The 17,354-nt window shown below is 32.5% G+C and overlaps 1 protein-coding gene across 3 annotated transcripts in view; it reads left to right on the top strand.

The window, feature by feature from the left end:
- LOC132759471 (uncharacterized) overlaps positions 1-17,354 on the top strand; it is a 53,627-nt gene that overhangs the window by 5,922 nt on the left and 30,351 nt on the right. The window contains exons 1-3 of one of the 3 annotated variants that reach the window (XM_060751240.1): positions 3,813-3,873; positions 4,589-4,649; positions 8,688-9,776. In XM_060751240.1, coding sequence (XP_060607223.1) covers positions 8,775-9,776 — 1,002 coding nt within the window. In that variant the 5' untranslated portion in view covers positions 3,813-3,873; positions 4,589-4,649; positions 8,688-8,774. Of the gene's footprint in view, positions 1-3,812; positions 3,874-4,588; positions 4,650-8,687; positions 9,777-13,026; positions 13,162-17,354 lie in introns of those variants that run through there. The other 2 variants (XM_060751239.1, XM_060751243.1) reach the window with 2 other exon arrangements.

The following is a 17,354-nucleotide window of genomic DNA, read 5'->3' as shown; positions in this document are numbered from 1 at the left end:
TCCGCTTTAACCCTTGCCTTGTACCACTTTAACCCTTGCCTTGTTCCACTTTAGTTTTCATGTGGAAAAATTCAATTAAGTTACAGTAGATAAATGTTATCAAGTTAACTGACAGAAGTTGAGATAAATGCGACCTGTTAAAGTCAATGTAATGTTCATTTTATTGCAATTAATGCGTTCCCTTGCCAAAGTAAATATCCAGCTCTGATTTGGGGATATTTGCTGTGCCTTGACCTCAACACTTTGTTTGATTTGTGAAATACAGTGTGAAAAATCAACACAGATAAATATAGGTTGCCTTGAAATTACAAATTGAATATTAAGGAAAATTGAATTATATTTAAATGGTTTAAATTTTCTTGCCTTCTCCCTTCGATCGTAATAAATGGTTATAAGATTTGATAGAGCAGGGGAACGTCTGACTTTACCATTTGAAATCCTTGCCTTGTACAGCGTTTAGCCTTACTTCATACTACATTAACCCTCATTTTTTGTACCATTTTAATTATATCTGTACATTTTAACCATGATACTGTAACTCTCACTTGTATCACCAATGTATCACTTTAATCCTTGCCTTTTACCACTTAAATCCTAATACTCTGTAACCACTTTAACCCTTGCCTTATACCACATTTACCTTTGTCTTGCCAAGATTTACCCTTGCTGTCTGTTAATAAATCTTTGCCCTTGTATTATTTTACTTTTGCCTTGTAACTATTTACCACTTAACCCCCTTGCCCTTGTACCACTTTTAACCCTTGCTTTTGTTCCACTTTAAACACCCTTGCCTTGTTTCACTTTAGCCCTTGCCTTGTTCACTTTAAACCACCCTTGCTTGTACCACTTTAGCCCTTGCCTTGTTCAACTTTAACCCTTGCCTTGTACCACTTTTACCGTTGCCTTGTTCCACTTAACCCTTGCCTTGACTACTTTAGCACTTGCCTTGTACCACTTTTAAACCCTTGCCTTGTTTCACTTTAGCCCTTGCCTTGTTCCACTTAAACCCTTGCCTTGTTCCACTTTTAAAACCTTGCCTTGTACCACTTTAACCCTTGCTTGTACCACTTTAACCCTTGCCTTGTTCCGCTTTAATCCTTGCTTGTGCCACTTTAACCTTGCCTTGTTCACTTTAACCCTTGCCTTGTGCCACTTTAACCCTTGCCTTGTACCACTTAACCCTTTGCCTTGTACCACTTTAACCTTTGCCTTGTTCCACTTTAAACCCTGGCCTTGTTCCGCTTTAAAACCTTTGCCTGTACCACTTTAACCCTTGCCTTGTACCACTTTTGACCCTTGCCTTGTACCACTTTAACCCCCTTGCCGTTGTTCCACTTGAACCCTTGCCTTGGGTCAGTTAACCCTTGCCTTGTACCACTTTAACCCTTGCCTTGTTCTACTTTAACCCTGCCTTGGGTCAGTAATAAACCCTGCCTTGTACTATTAAAACTGTCTTGTAGCAATTTAACCTCTTGCTTGTACCACTTAACCCTTGCCTTGTACCACTTTAACCCTTGCCTTGTTTCACTTTAACCCTTGCCTTGTTCCGCTTTAACCCTTGCCTTGTACCACTTTAACCCTTGCCTTGTACCACTTTAACCCTTGCCTTGTTCAGCTTTAACCCTTGCCTTCTACCACTTTAACCCTTGCCTTGTACCACTTTGACCCTTGCCTTGTACCACTTTAACCCTTGCCTTGTTCCACTTGAACCCTTGCCTTGGGTCAGTTTAACCCTTGCCTTGTACCACTTTAACCCTTGCCTTGTACCACTTTAACCCTTGCCTTGTTCCACTTTAACCCTTGCCTTGGGTCAGTATAACCCTTGCCTTGTACTATTTTAAAACTGTCTTGTAGCAATTTAACCCTTGCCTTGTACCACTTAACCCTAGCCTTTTACCACTTTTACCTTTGCTTTGTACCTCTTTAACATTTGCTTTGTGCCACTTTAACCCTTGCCTTTTACCAATTTAAACACTTTAACCCCTGCTTTAAACCATATCAAATCGTAGTGGTAATAACCAATTAAGACAAGCCTCACAACAACAGTTTTGAAATTAAAATGGCACATCCGTACCATTACTGACCAGACTTGATGACTGTTGGCTGCTCAGTTATATAATATTTTTTTAACTGACATTTTAGTATTGAAATCTTTAAATTTAAAATGGGCAGTTCAAAATTCAAAGTCCAAATTTATATTTTTGAGTTTATTGATTATTAAATACATTCTTATTGTAAATATATAAATCTTTTTCAAAACTTATTAAAGAAATCAAAATATTACAGCCATTTCTCTAGTTTTGTTGGACAGGGTTTAGTTTTTTATTGTAAAATTTTGAGAAATTTGGATAATAAAATGTTTGTAAAATGATGATTTGTTTATATCCTAGCCATTATCACGGTAAACTGGTTATGTCTATCAAAATAAATGACTTGAAGGACTGACCGCTATCTAATATTACCTTGTTTACACACGGACATTCCTACGATTGGTGATAAAGGGTAGCTTGCAATGTTTGCTTTCGGATACCCCAAATGAAACCGTCCTATTGTTAACGTATTCACTGACGTTAAACTGGATTAAGATTATACATGTAATGGGGACGGCTTATTGTCTAATTTATCTTTATGTGCGTTAATTTATGTGACAATTAAAGGATACTTGTGTTTTTATAGAAGATATGATATAAGCTTCCATTATGCATGGTGATAGTTAAGGAGGAGGGCATACCATAATAATGTAACAAGGTAAATTAAAATTGAAGAGCATGTGTTTCATTGCTATTGAAAAAAATCAGGTATTAAAGAAATTTATTTGCATGTCAATTCATCAAACACCTGGAAATAAAGATAAAAGAGCCGCGCAGTCTGATCAGGATCCATGCTGTTCGCTATCAGTTTCTCTACTTGTAATAGAGTTGGTAAGCGAACAGCATGTATCCTGATCAGACCGCGCAGATGCGCAGGCTGGTCTGGATCCATGCTGGTCGCAAACCCATTATGTTGATTTTGTCGTGACGCGGCTCAAATGATGTTGTTCATTAAGTAAATGTCACATATTCTTTGATAATTTACTGTTTTTCTTAAGATAAATAACCTGAAATTAAGATTTTTTCCCATTTTTCACATGTACCACCTTTAAAGTGAATTGGTCTACAATGGGCACATTTTCCACAAGTATTTCAAATACTGTAGATGTATCACTTAAATATTCTTATAAAATATTGCTTGAAAAAAAATGTTTGGACAGTTATAAGTGATTTAGTAGTATGGACAATTAATATGATGATTCTAAAACATTTTATTATTTGCTATATAATACATTTTGTATAATGTTATATTGGATCATGTATCTCACACTTGACAACAACATCCATTATGTAATTCTTTCCTATACTGAATAGTATCAACATAATTATTTATTATATAACAGACCTGTTTTAGACCAATTTGCTTTAATAAAGTGTAATAATTTAATGGATTAAATCTAAAGTAAGTGAGATATTTCCTATATTCTCACTAGCCAGAAGAATTTTCCATTCTTTATCATGCATACATGCCATATAATTACCATAAAACGATGTTTAAACATACCATGAAAGTATAAAATCACACAACTTCTGGCCTGGTAAGAATATTAGAAATATAACACTTAAACTGTGAGATATATCACACTTAACTGTGCAATATAACCCATATTGCCCCATAATAAGAAGAGTAAGCCTCCATGTAGTATTTGCATAACATGAATATTTTCTAAATTTTGATAATGGTACTAGTAGATTTTACAATGAACATTTTTAACATTTCAGGATTGCCAACATCAGAACAGAGGACCTATTGGGTCTTATCTAAAAAATGAATGACAATTACGTAAGTATTTAAAAATGCAATATTTGTTTTGATTGAAGTTGTTTTTTCTCCCTTTTGCACTTTGCATATTAAATATGCCCTGCTATTTTTTGAATTTTTCATATGATACAAAAGCTATAGGGGTCTAGATTATTGTGGGACAAGAAATACTTTACACATGTCAAGTTAAATTCTTTATTCTGCAAAAAAGAACTGGGTATGTATTAACAGGAAGTTTTTTTAGTTGCATTTCAAGTTTGCTTTGTTTTAAATTTTAAAGTGAAACAATTTAGTTAAGATAAGTATTGTGTCTTTTTATACAAAAAAAATGAGTATGAAATTGAAAACATGCTGTCTGTCTTACGCCTTGCTGTGTCCTCTGTGTAAATGTAGATTATTACAGAACAAAAACAATAATTTAGAAAGAAGTACATAAATGATAAGTTAAAAATAAATATCTGATGCCATTTCAAAGATATTTTTTGTATTTTTGAAAGAAACACAACTTACTATATGTCAAGGTATAGATTATGTTCATTAAATGAGGAGAAAATGTGTAAACTGCACAGTCAGCAGAGCTGCGGAATGCTATTCTGAAGATCCTTGGTTCGAGTCTCGGTTATGTTGCACCTTTTTCTCAGTCTGTGACAGAAAGAATTTTATGGTATCATGTGTTCTGTGTGTTATGCTGTGTTGGGGTGAAGGTCGCACTATGTGTTATATTGTCTTGTTACAGGATTGCGCTTTTACTGCCGTGTTGTTACTGATGTGATGTAGCTTTGCAAGCAATTATACAGGTAAAATTTGGAATATGATTTGATGTAATATTTAATATAATGTCATGTTCAATTGCATAATAAATAAATCAGTAAAATAATTGAACGTCGTCGTCAGAAAACCACCCTTAACGTCATTCAACAAAATGATGTCAAAAGACATTAGTGTTGTCTTTGACGTTAAAAAACAAAAAAGTGAATTACTTTTGAAATGTTAAAGATATATATGAATGAGTTACAATAAGCAAATTTCTGAAGATTGTATTTATTTCAAAAGCAATGGAAATGGATATTTTTAAGAATAAAGAATGTCAATTTATTAATGCAGGCATTCAATTATGTTACTGATTGGAACCATTACAGTATATCTTAATATTGGCATTGCAATAGGGCTAAAAGTTAGGTACATGTAGTTTATCTTTTATTGTAACTATGGTTACTAACTGGAACCATGTACTATAACAGTATTTTGTACAAAGCCAGTCTGCCGGCTAAGCTCGATAGGGAGAGCATTGGTTTTGTAAACCAGCAGTTGCTGGTGCGATCCTTGGGCAAGAAAAAATTTCGCCGTGGCAATAGATCTCAAACATCAACTTGACTCATGTGGCCATTTGTTTCCCATTTCTGATTCAGAAATTGTGTAGAATAAGTAGTCAAAATTGTTAATTACTGGTTAATTATCAAGAAAAGCCGGTTAGGTGGACTGACCACCATGACATGAACAAAAATGTGTTAAAATCAGAATAACAGAATAAATAACAAGCAAACAAACAGCCTGATTAAAATTTATTAAAATTTTAATTCTGAACCATGTGAAAAATTCCTTCTAGATTAACATGTTAATAGAAGTAGGCGGAAAAATGCCTTTAACGTTATAAGTATAGCATTGAAAGATTAGCAATATAGGCTTCTAAAAAATCTTCGCAAGATAATAAAATCGTGCAAATTCTTTAGTCATTAGAAAAAATATATATTGAGGAATTTCAATCCATTCTCAGATCTACTTTCATTGAAACTTTACATTATAAAGTTAAATCCCCTCTCCACTTCATATTATTTGCTGTTTTTAATGTATTAATTCAATTTCAGATAATACTTATCCAATACAGTAGTGGTCTTTAAAAATATTTAGGTAGGGATATATAATAGGGATTAAATTTCTTCTGTCATACAACACTTTGTACAAGCAATATCTCTTTATTTCGTTATTATAAGAAATCATGACAATCCCAATCTTGTTTGTTTGGTTCATAAGATCACATGGCATCTTTCCATTTTAACTCGGGAGGAGAAAGGCATGTGTCCATACCTGTACATCATTTCAGGTTCGAGTAGAACCACCGACATTCTGAAAGCTAATCCTCACATGAAACTAAATAACTTATGTAGAAACCCCTTGTGGCTGAGGGATTGCCTTTTATGGGTTGAGGCATCAGAATTACAGCCACTGTTTAACCCTGCATGATCGTAAGATGAGACTAAATGGGTTCAAATTACTGGCGTCTATGTATCTCTTAGTTCCAGCAGTTGAAGTGGTTTTGACCCTTGGTGTTGCTTTAAATTTGTAACACGGAGGTAAGCCAAAATCATCTTTCCTGTTTCAGCGCCATATGGCCGAAATTCTGTTGGTGTCCTGTAAAACCAAATAAACACTTGTGTAGAATGTAACACCTAAAAATTAATGCTCTTACATATTTTAGAGACATTGCTTATTTACCACCTAAGATTCTCATTTCTCGTATTCTGGCTTGTCCGCAGTATTATGTGCTTGAAATACGTGTAATAATAAATCTTGTTAGTTCCAGGAACAGAATGAGAGTGTTTCAATAGGCTTATAGTTTCCAACACATTTGAATTAAAGTAAATGTGTATAAACTAAAGATTTTAATAAAGAGTGAATTTTAAAAAAAATGATAACTGTGTAACTGTCTTAATCCTTTAAATGCTGGGAAAATTGTTGTCTGCTATAAAATGTTATCTGCATAATTTTTTTAATTTTTATGGAATTTTTTTTTTTGAAAGTTAAAAAAGAAATAATGGGCGACTGTTAAATAGCATGGTAATTAATAAGACAGTGAACTGATTGACGTTGTGTTTGATACATACCGATTGCAAAGGTTGTTATGATTGCATTCAACATGCTAATAAGTTTAAATACTAAATAATAACCTTAATCAGGAATGTAATACAATAATTAGTCCTGTTATTTTAAACACAAACAAACAGGTGTTTTATAACTACGCTTTATAATTTTTAACTACAAATGTACTTTGTGTGAACTAGTTTTGTAGAAGCAGTTACTGATACAACAAACAATGTGCCTATTTTTAACATTGCATAACTTAAAATGTGCAGCTACTTTTACAAAATCACAAAAACAATATGGCTGCATGACCTAACATAAAACAACTTCTGTATACCTCTATACAATAACAAAAACAATATACAAAAATATAGTGCACATGTAACATTGGATAGCCCTTAAAATAGCATTTTAGTATGAAAATCAAATTACCGATAAATTAATCATTCATACAATAGATAGCGATAATTTGATAATAAACATTTCACTAATTTAATAATAATACAATACTATGCTAACATATGTTTATACAATGTATACTATTAAATCAGTATTCAATAAAGGCCGAGACAGAGACCAAGGCAGGTATCTTTATATTATATTAACCATACCCCAACACAATAGGGATGATATTGATTGAAAATTCAATTATCTCTAACCTCGTCCTGATAGAGCCTGTGATTGTTTCGGACTAATATTATAGATGATTCCCCAGTATCCGACATTAGGTCGTTTCGACTATTTTGCATGTTTTGCGCACAGTTGTTAAGATTGAAGAAAATACCTGGTTGTGAATAATTTATTAACTTGTAAAGGTAAAACCTTTTCTTGTTATTTGTGATATTGTCAAAGAAGAGATTCTCAAATGTCAGGAGTTTTTTTATGTGAATGATTGTCGGACTATTTCTTTAGCTGAATATGAAATAATATATGTATTAATATATAACATTCTTTCTTGGTTTGTTTTTTTACTTTCGTAAAATAGGTTTGTGAATAATGGCATTGTACAGTTTTGCCCTACTCAACACCAAGGTTTTGGAATTTAAATAAAATATGGATTTAGTTTAGCATAATATTTATATAAAAAAGGAGGATATTTATTATTTACTGGTAACTGCATTAATCATTTTTGTGTGACAGATACAGAATTGTAAGTAGAATAAAATCTGTAATTCCCTTAATTTTAAAAAAAAAGTACTATGTAGTTATTTGTAGTATCATGATATTACAATTATTGTTATCATATTTTACTTTGGTTTAAACCAAGACATTGCATGATAATTCTGTTGTTCGATGACAATAGATAATAATGATAATAATGAAATAGATAACTCCAGTTTTTTTTAAAGAGAAAATTGATCCAAGATGTTGGCCCATCCATTGTTTCATTGACATTTCAGCCTCTGTCTGGAATCAGCTATTTTCAATGCACATGAAAACTATTTCAAATTAATAATTGAACTCAAATTGAACTTAAATCAAAAATTATTATACATGTACCTTGATATATGTCTTTTTATTTCCTTTTACTAGGAAACAGGATGGTTTTTTCAAACAAAGGCATTGGAATTTCATGTCTTTCATAAAAATATTATTTAACAAATGCAGAATATAATATATAATTTCAAATTGAGAAATTTACCCAGATCTTATTACTGTTAATAGTTCAAACAATCGCAAATATAATTAGTTTAAAATTTATAAAAGTTATGCGGTTTTAAATAAAAATCAATTCATGAATAAAACAAATTAGTTGAGCATATCAGATTTCATTTACAAAAAACAAAAATCATTTATATAGGTTTAAAAAGCTGTGTATTAAAATGAAATTAATTCAAGTCAGAAATAAACTGCTTGCAATCAAACTAATTTTGTGTTCAAAAACGGATTTAATTTCCATTTCAGTTGTTGTGAGTGAAATTTCTACATATTTATGTTAATTAATTTGTGTTTCTAAATAGTTGTTTATTTTACAGGAAAAAATCTCACCTAGGGGAAGTCAAAGTGTCCTTGGCTTAGATTTCGGCAAATATTTGATAAGCAGTGAGCGACGTCGCGCCAAAATGGAGAGTGACAATACAACGGGTACCGAGTCCGATACTTCAGACTGGGATCTCGGTAACGCTGCATTAACGTCAGAATATAGTGAAGATTCTGACGAGTATGGAATTTATTATGGCGAGGAACTTATGTATGATACACAAATCGGGGGGAATCAGGATTCAGGAAGAAGATTACCTGGGAACCAGACAACCGATCGTCAAACAAATCTTCAGATGCGTAAAATTTTAAACCAGATGAATTCTTCCAATGCGGACAGTGGTTATAGTGGGTCATCGTCACTTTATCCTATACATGAAACTGGTTTAACAACAACTGATAGCTCTGGGGAGGATGATAATTCTGAAGGTACAATATCTGATTCTGGTTCCCCGGTTCATACTGGGTATCCCGTTTATGGGAGATACCAGAAACTGCCGAGTCATGGCAGCTTTAAAAGTGACAATGTTTCGGACTCCGAGGATGGACTTGATAACTTAATGCTTCATAGACTGCCAGGAGAGAACCTGGGTATGATCCTTGGAATAGAGGGCGGGAAAGATGGAGTCGGAACTGTTACATCTGTTGCTGTGAAAAGTGTCACACTAGGTGGCGCTGCTTACAGGGCAACAGGGAGTAGTAAGGGCATTTGTGTTGGGGATGATATTGTGATGGTAAATGGAAACGATTTACGAACTCTTTCACATGATGAATGTATTCAAGTGTTCAAAGATATGCCACTTCGCGTTATGCTGAGTGTCAAACGCGGACAAAAAGATCTACCTCCATTTTCAGTTTCCCCACTTCCTCTTGAGAACAAAAATGAATCCATTCAGAAATCAGGTAAAAGGTCACCTAAAACTGATGTTCCAGTTCAAATAAAGAGACGGCGAGATGGTTCGGACAGTGAAGATGAAGGTTTCGGAGGTTTCGCAACATATAATGTGAGGATAGATAAAGATCCGGATGAAAACCTGGGTATCAGTATTGTACCTAGCTATGGATCAACACGAGAATATTATCAGGTGAGAATTTTTTTATATGATTTCTTTTGCTCAGAAGCACAGGTGAATGTGGCATGGCCATGACTTACACTATACCCCCGTTCCCCTTCTACAACCCAAAACCCTTAAATATCATCCAAATATCATAAATATTGACAAAAATCAATTTTTGAGTCATAAACATTTTTTTTTCATTTAATTTATTTTTGTCAATACTTATGATGTTTGGATAACGTTTAAGGGTTTTGGGTTGTAGAGGGGGAACAGTGGTCAAGTGTAAGTCATGGCCACGCGACGTTCACCTGTGAATATGATCACTCAATTATGAAAGTGAGTCAAATGCAAGAACCATAACTCTTCTTCTAATTAATTAACTTATATTCAGCATCACTGGTTCTACTAATTTTCTCATTTTATTATACAAACCAAGAATAGGCTTCAAAGATGTAGCTTTCATATTTTTAGCAAGTTATTTCAGTTTTTTATAAGGAATGTAAGAAGAAGTTAATAAAATTTAATATACAAAACATTTTTGTTATGGATAAAAATGAAGTCTTTCAATTTTTAGGAAAATTTGAACGAAAATTTAGAAGATTCCATGAGGTTTTAGTTGTATATCATAATTATATAAAAATGTTATGAACCAAGAGAAGAAATATAATTATCATAATTATATAAATTCAGGCAAATTTTTGTAAAATGTTATAGAAAAGTTTTCGAAACAAAGAGACATAAGATTGTTGTTCATTTCATATAGTTATGTGTATTGTGATATCAGATAATTTTTTAAAAGGCGCGCATCAATGACGTCATTTAAAGCATGCGACTGTCTTACATGGGGGGTGTAAGACAGAGTTTTCTAGCACCGGTGTAAACAGAAGATAATCCTGCCTGAGATGCAAGAAAATTTTTGTTTCAATGAGACTGAAAATTAATGTTTTATGAAATTAATAATTTAACTGTATCAAGTTAAATACTTAGAAACCATTCAACTGCAAAAAAATCTCTGTCATGTAAAGGGACTGTACTGAAATAATTTACATTTTATTACTTTGGAGTTGTCTCCCTTTCACAAAAAGTCAAACAGGAGAAACTCCTCACTAAATGTTTAAAAATAAATAATTTAAATGGACTCTTCCATCTTTAAATGTGGACAAAAACATTCACAATTTTTTGGGAAAAAATTTGTCTTGACACTGAATAATTAACAGTGCAGGCCACGATCAGACACACCAAAGTATTGTCTGAACTAAATGGTCTGCATTAATTCCACCAGCAGTCTAAGCTAAGAGTTAAACATGATATTCAGAATTATGGCTATTTGTATTATATAATGTAGATCATAGATATTTTAAATAAAGTAATGGTAAAAAAAAATTGGTAGCTCAATTTTGTATTTTGAGGTTGAAATCCCTTGAACTTTGAATAGACAGTTCCATTAAATTAACTCAAATATAACACAAATTCACCAGGTTTAAAGCATTAACTACAAGGTTTTCCCAATTTATAGGTAGCTATGCTTAAAAAAATCCATGATGTTGAAAAAAATCTTATATTGCTGTAAAAATTTCACGATAAAACTTCAGAATTTATTCAAATTCGGTAAAAGCTGTTTCAATCCCGTAAATGGGGTAAAAAGTCAATGAGATTTGATAAAGGAACCTTGAAGATCTTATAGAAGATAAAAAGCTTTGAATCAAGTGGTTTGTGTTCCTTAAAGTTTATTCCAGTGTTAACAGTTACTGATACAAATGTTTTTATCCGAATAATGCTAAATTTGTGGTGTATTAAATGACCTACTTTGGATTTGGAAATTTCTAGTGTTTATTTTAGAAGATTTTTTTTTTCCTTCTATAGTTGAGCTGTTAACTGGAACTGGTTAAGCATAAAAGGGATGTTGATTTTAAGGGAATGTCAAGGTTCAGAATATGTGTAAGTGACAGGATAGCTCAGTCAGTATTTCGAGGGTCCTAGATTCGAGTCCTGGTCAGGCTGCTCATTTCTCTCATCCTGTGACAGGATCTGTGAACAGTCTATTTCAAAACTTTTATTACATCTAGTATTTAATCATAAAATTATGGAGCCTGGTCCGAAGGCAGGGATGTGCATTTTCATAACCCCAGTTTACCCTTTCGTTGCCAAAATTTAAGTTATAAAAATACAATGTATTTGCCAGGGGTATTTCTATAAATGCAAAATATATTGCATTATATGAATGCTTATTTTTCACTTCATGACTTATATATAAAATATAAAAAAAACCTACATTATGGAGTGAAAAATAAACAAAGTTGAGATAAGATTATTTTTATTTCAACCTTAAAAGGCAAATGTGATAAAAACACCATAAAAAATTAATAAATCAAACCAATTATTTCATATTTAAATGTAAGGTATACCACCAGTATTGTTGAAAATCATTGGTACAATAAGTATGAGAGGTGTACCACTCATGTAGGCAGGGAAAGTGTTAATAACTAGTTTTAATCTTTTTAAGTTTATTTAATATTATTCTTGCTTTTATTATTAGGAAAAAATTTAGAACCAACAACATAAGTTTATTAAGATATTCAACTTTACCTGGGTTTTACTTCTAGTTTAAACTAGAAAGTGGACAACATATACATCAACAGTACTGTTGATGTAAAGGCTCCAACCTCCATGCCCAGTCCATACCCCCTCTCCCTGCCCTTCATAACATAACAAATCTGAATCATCTTACAGCATTTAATGCAGACATTGTCTAGAAAATTAAAAAACAACAAATCAAACCATTTCTAAACCCCACTTTACACACAAGCCTTCACCCACCCTGACTCCACCCACCAAACACCATTCCATCGCGTTTAACAAAAAAATCACCTTCGCCAACAAGTTTCCTGCTTTCTTTTGAAATTTAAAAATTTATATAATTTATACATTTTGTCTTTATTAAATCGTTCAAACATCTCTCGCATAATAAATGACGTCTGCTTTCAAGTCATGCTTTAATGACAACTTACGTAAAACAGGTTTCATAAATATTCATTAAAATTAAAAGGGCACAAAGGTATGTTTGAATCTTTATAGATTTATTTTTCAACATTTTCTAGCTGAACGTATTGGTAAAATTTGTTATAACAACCTTACCTCATGATTGGTTTATTTATATAGATACTTTTAATTTTTTGGTTTATCAAAAGCTTTATCTTGCTTTAATTTTCTGATCAATTTCGGCCCCGGCTTTAGATTTTCACCACTTAACGCGATATCTTGGTTCAGAAACTAGTGGGTGATTTTTATTGAACGTTTAAGGTAGTAGAGAGTTTATAATACACTGTTTAATAATTGAGGGAAACTTTTTTATTCAAACGTATGTTTCTCAATGGATTATAGAATATTAAAATAGGTTATTTGAAGCGTTAAGGTAAATTTTCTCTTCTTGACCATTGTTATATTAAATCTGTAAATAGCGGGGATCAGATCTTTGTGAATGGGCGGATACGCATGGATTTAAACAAATTTCATCATAGTACATTGTTGGGTGTAGGATTTATCACCGGGATAGTACTACTTAAGTACGGTAGGAGAATCTACAGGGGTTTTCTCTTGTGCTTGATAAAAAGTATTTATTTAGAAGTGATAGGTATAGTATTGAAAGTGTTTGGGATATAATTACAAATTTGGATATATAATTGGTGAGAGTTTTACAGGTATCTGTAATAAAAAAAATTATATATAATTATTCAGATTTTAGTGTGGATATAAGTTGATTTCGTTGCAAACGATGAAAGGTATTTTGAGTATAATTTATTCATGAATTATCATAATGATAAAATACTGATGGTTTGAATAGACAAAATATGTTTTTCTAGATTTTAAGGTTTTAGATATTTATTTTGCAAGACATTATATGAAATATACTGGATACTGATTAAGTGTTTGAATGATTTTCACTTGGCTTCTTTTTTAAAACACTAATTTATAATATGAATCTCTTTTGGAGAATTGATATACAGTGTATTCTGATAGTTTTCGATTTAAAATAAAACACCTCAACTAAATGATATTTACTCAGGTATATTATTAGTCATTTTTTTAAGCTCCAAGAGTTCATTCCGGTTTATTCCAGTGTTGTTGACAAGGTCTCATGACCAAGCATTTATAGTAGAGTTTGAATCCTCCATGTAGGAAGTAAAATCATGGAATCATACGTTGATTTTCAGCCCAAGATTTTTTGTTTAATTGTCATTCAGGGAATTGATGCAATTAAAATGTCATAACTAATCAAGTTTTTACTTTGAGTTCTTACAAATATCATTGGGAATAAATCCCATATCTTTATATTGACATAGTCTCCATAAAGGTCAGAGGGTGCAAAAAAATGACCGTGCAGTCTGACACAGACTCAAACCCAAGACCCTCGGAATGGAGTTTATCGTCTCTACCAACTAAGCTATCGGACAGCCTACACAATCCTCTTTCCCAAAATTAGTGACCAGCTTGATACAGAGACTAAAAAACACTTTTTGCTGTATGTGGTATGAATTATAAGTATATATTAAAGGCCGAAAATAGTTTTAATGTGATCTTGAACTCGTAAGTTTGATGCTCGAGGTGATGTCCTTTACTTATCGTGATCAAGGAATGACCTCGTCGGGCCAGGTCAACAATTTCACGAGGGCTTTCTACTAATGATCAGCGTTCTCTTTTTCATTTTAAAATTATTCTAATTTACTGTTTCAAGTAGAGTGTTTGTTAGATTTGTTAAAGAATGTGGTATTTTCGTTTCTTTTTACTGTCAACTTCTCTTGCACAGGGTTAAAAAGCGAGTTGTTTGATACATAAAACATAGTGTGTCACAACAATTTTACCACAATCTTCTTAATGTTGTGTTTTTAAAGATGTGACAAGGTTTGTTATGTTAAAAAGGGTGACAAGGTATGTTATGTTATAAAAAAAAACTGTGACAAAGTATGTTTAATATGTTATAAAAAACTGTGACAAAATTTGTTATTTTTAGTTCCACTTTTTGAAGAAAACGATGGAGATACTGGTTGGTGTTGGTTGACCTTTTTGGTTGAGTTTGTCATTAACTTAATAACGAAATAAGCTTTCTTCATGTATTGATGCAATTTGATGAGGTCTACTACTCACATCAGTTTTGAGGTCATAGGGTGAGAGGTCAAGGTCATTGTGACCTGTTGTAGGTAATTTGTTAAGGTTCATTTTCTCTGAAACTACTAAAGCTAATCACTGCAAACTTGGCACACTTGCTCATTATCAGAGTTTGATGTTATTTTGCAAAGTCCCTTTTTGACTTAGATTTTTTGCACTTATTAACCTTTTTTGTTAAGGTTATTTCTCTTTTGTAATTTTCTCAAGAACAATCACAGATATTCACTTTTAGCTGTTAACTATCAAGGGCAAATAATTCTGCCAAGCTGTTTGTTTTATCAAATTATGCCCCCTTTTCTTCTTTGCTTTTATTTTACTATCAGGTACTGAGAAAAGTTGAGCGCAGTTCTCTTTAGACAGCTCTTGTTTAAAACTTTGCCAAGGCATTTTATGTCATAAAACTGTGACAAAAAGGATATTCATGTTATAAAACTGTGACAACAAGGCATTTTATGTCATAAAACTGTGACAACAAGGTATATTATGTCATAAAACTGTGACAACAAGGCATTTTATGTCATAAAACTGTGACATCAAGGCATTTTATGTCATAAAACTGTGACAAAAAGGATATTCATGTTATAAAACTGTGACAACAAGGCATTTTATGTCATAAAACTGTGACAACAAGGTATATTATGTCATAAAACTGTGACAACAAGGCATTTTATGTCATAAAACTGTGACATCAAGGCATTTTATGTCATAAAACTGTGACATCAAGGTATTTTATGTCATAAAACTGTGACATAGTACCTTTGTACAGTATTACATTAATTACAGTCATATATATCACTAATATAAAAGTTTATAGGCTACAATTAAATTGAATCTTATCAATTTCTTACATGTATGTCATGCAATAACTGGTTCAAATTTAGTGGCATATCACCTTCAAAGTAGTTCTTATTGCATATAAAGATAATGGGTAAGGGATTGAACACTTTTGTTGTCGGAAATGTAGCAATGTTTATCTTCACATGTTGGAAAATCACTGTTTTTATCAAGTTTAAACAAATTTGGATTGTGTACATAATTAAGATAAACATTCCGAGTTCAGAAAGGACAAAAGCTAGTTGTTATAATGGATTTAAAGTAATGCAAATAAAGGCAAAAATGAATTTCTCAATGAAAATGGCTTGAATTACATTATAACATTCCTCTGCCATTAAATACAGAGGCAATGCTTGCATTTAACTCAAATGCCTTGGACATGTAAATAATTTGTTTTAATCTAATGTCAAGCCCATTTTTGAGACCAGTAGATATAGGGCTTAATTCTCGCTAGATGACTGCATGCTTTCTTGGTGCCATTACCAGTTATTTCGTCAAATTAGCACCAAAATGTTTTTCAACCCTTGACCTCTATAGATACTAGTGCTCTACTTGGACAACTTGTTTTCCTCAATATTGAGGGATGCAGGTCTAGCTTTCCATTCCTCTACTATATTAGACAACCTCAAAGGGCTACAGTACTTTCCTTTCCATTTCATGACCAAAAATATGTTAGAATTGGCATGAAAACCAGACAAATAAACAAACTGTGGAATCAAGGGCTAGAAACGATTTTTATTGCACTGAAGGAATTAAAGGGCTAGCAAAACAATGGCATGGAATGTTTTCTTTCTCAATGTTCTGTACACTATCATGAAGGGGCTTCTTTGGCCAAGTGGTTAAAGTCACTGACTTCAAATCACTTGCCCCTCACGGCTGTGGGTTTGAACTCATTCAGTGTCTTTAGATTATTTCACATGAGGAAGCTATCCTGAGCCAGCTTACAGAAGATCTGTGGCTTTATACTCAAGTGCCAGCTTGTACCTGAAATAATGCACAAAGGAACCCTTGAGGTCTTCCTGCACCAGTACAGCTGGAACCTTTACAGTGTCATGTGTCAGTTAAATTCAACAAAATATTTGATTTATCCTGATTTCAAACTCAAAAGAATTAGTATGCTTTCCTACTAGCAATGAGTCAGAAAATGAAATTTTATTTCGAAAATAATCAGGACAGATTTTTGGCATTCAGAATATTTTGTCTTTCAAAAATCAAGATATGAAGGTGTATACTTTACATCTGTAGCATATTTGCATGCACATGGTCATTAAATCACATCTGTTCCATGAACAAAATACATTTACAAGCTATTCTTTTACAAAAAAATATACAAAATATGAACTTTCAGAATTCTTAAATCGCTCTTGTTTCTTTATACTGCGCCAGCTTACAATAATATTGATATGTCCCAGGTATTTTCAACAGTGTTTTCTAAATCATTTTCACATACCAGAGTAATTCACGAATCAATAAGTTCTGTCAATATTGAAACTTGATGGTTCAATTTATGATTGGTTAGTATTGTCAGAGGGAACATTAGCCCGTTTAATACAAAGTTAGAAATATTTAACTCTATTAAACCTTATGCCCTGCTGAATTTGGGTCATG

The sequence above is a fragment of the Ruditapes philippinarum genome, unplaced genomic scaffold (assembly GCF_026571515.1).
Source record: "Ruditapes philippinarum isolate M1 unplaced genomic scaffold, ASM2657151v2 ctg93_1_1_1_1, whole genome shotgun sequence".
NCBI lineage: Eukaryota > Metazoa > Mollusca > Bivalvia > Venerida > Veneridae > Ruditapes > Ruditapes philippinarum.
The sequence above is the reverse complement of the archived record's forward strand: the minus strand, read 5'-3'. Positions and strand labels throughout refer to the sequence as shown.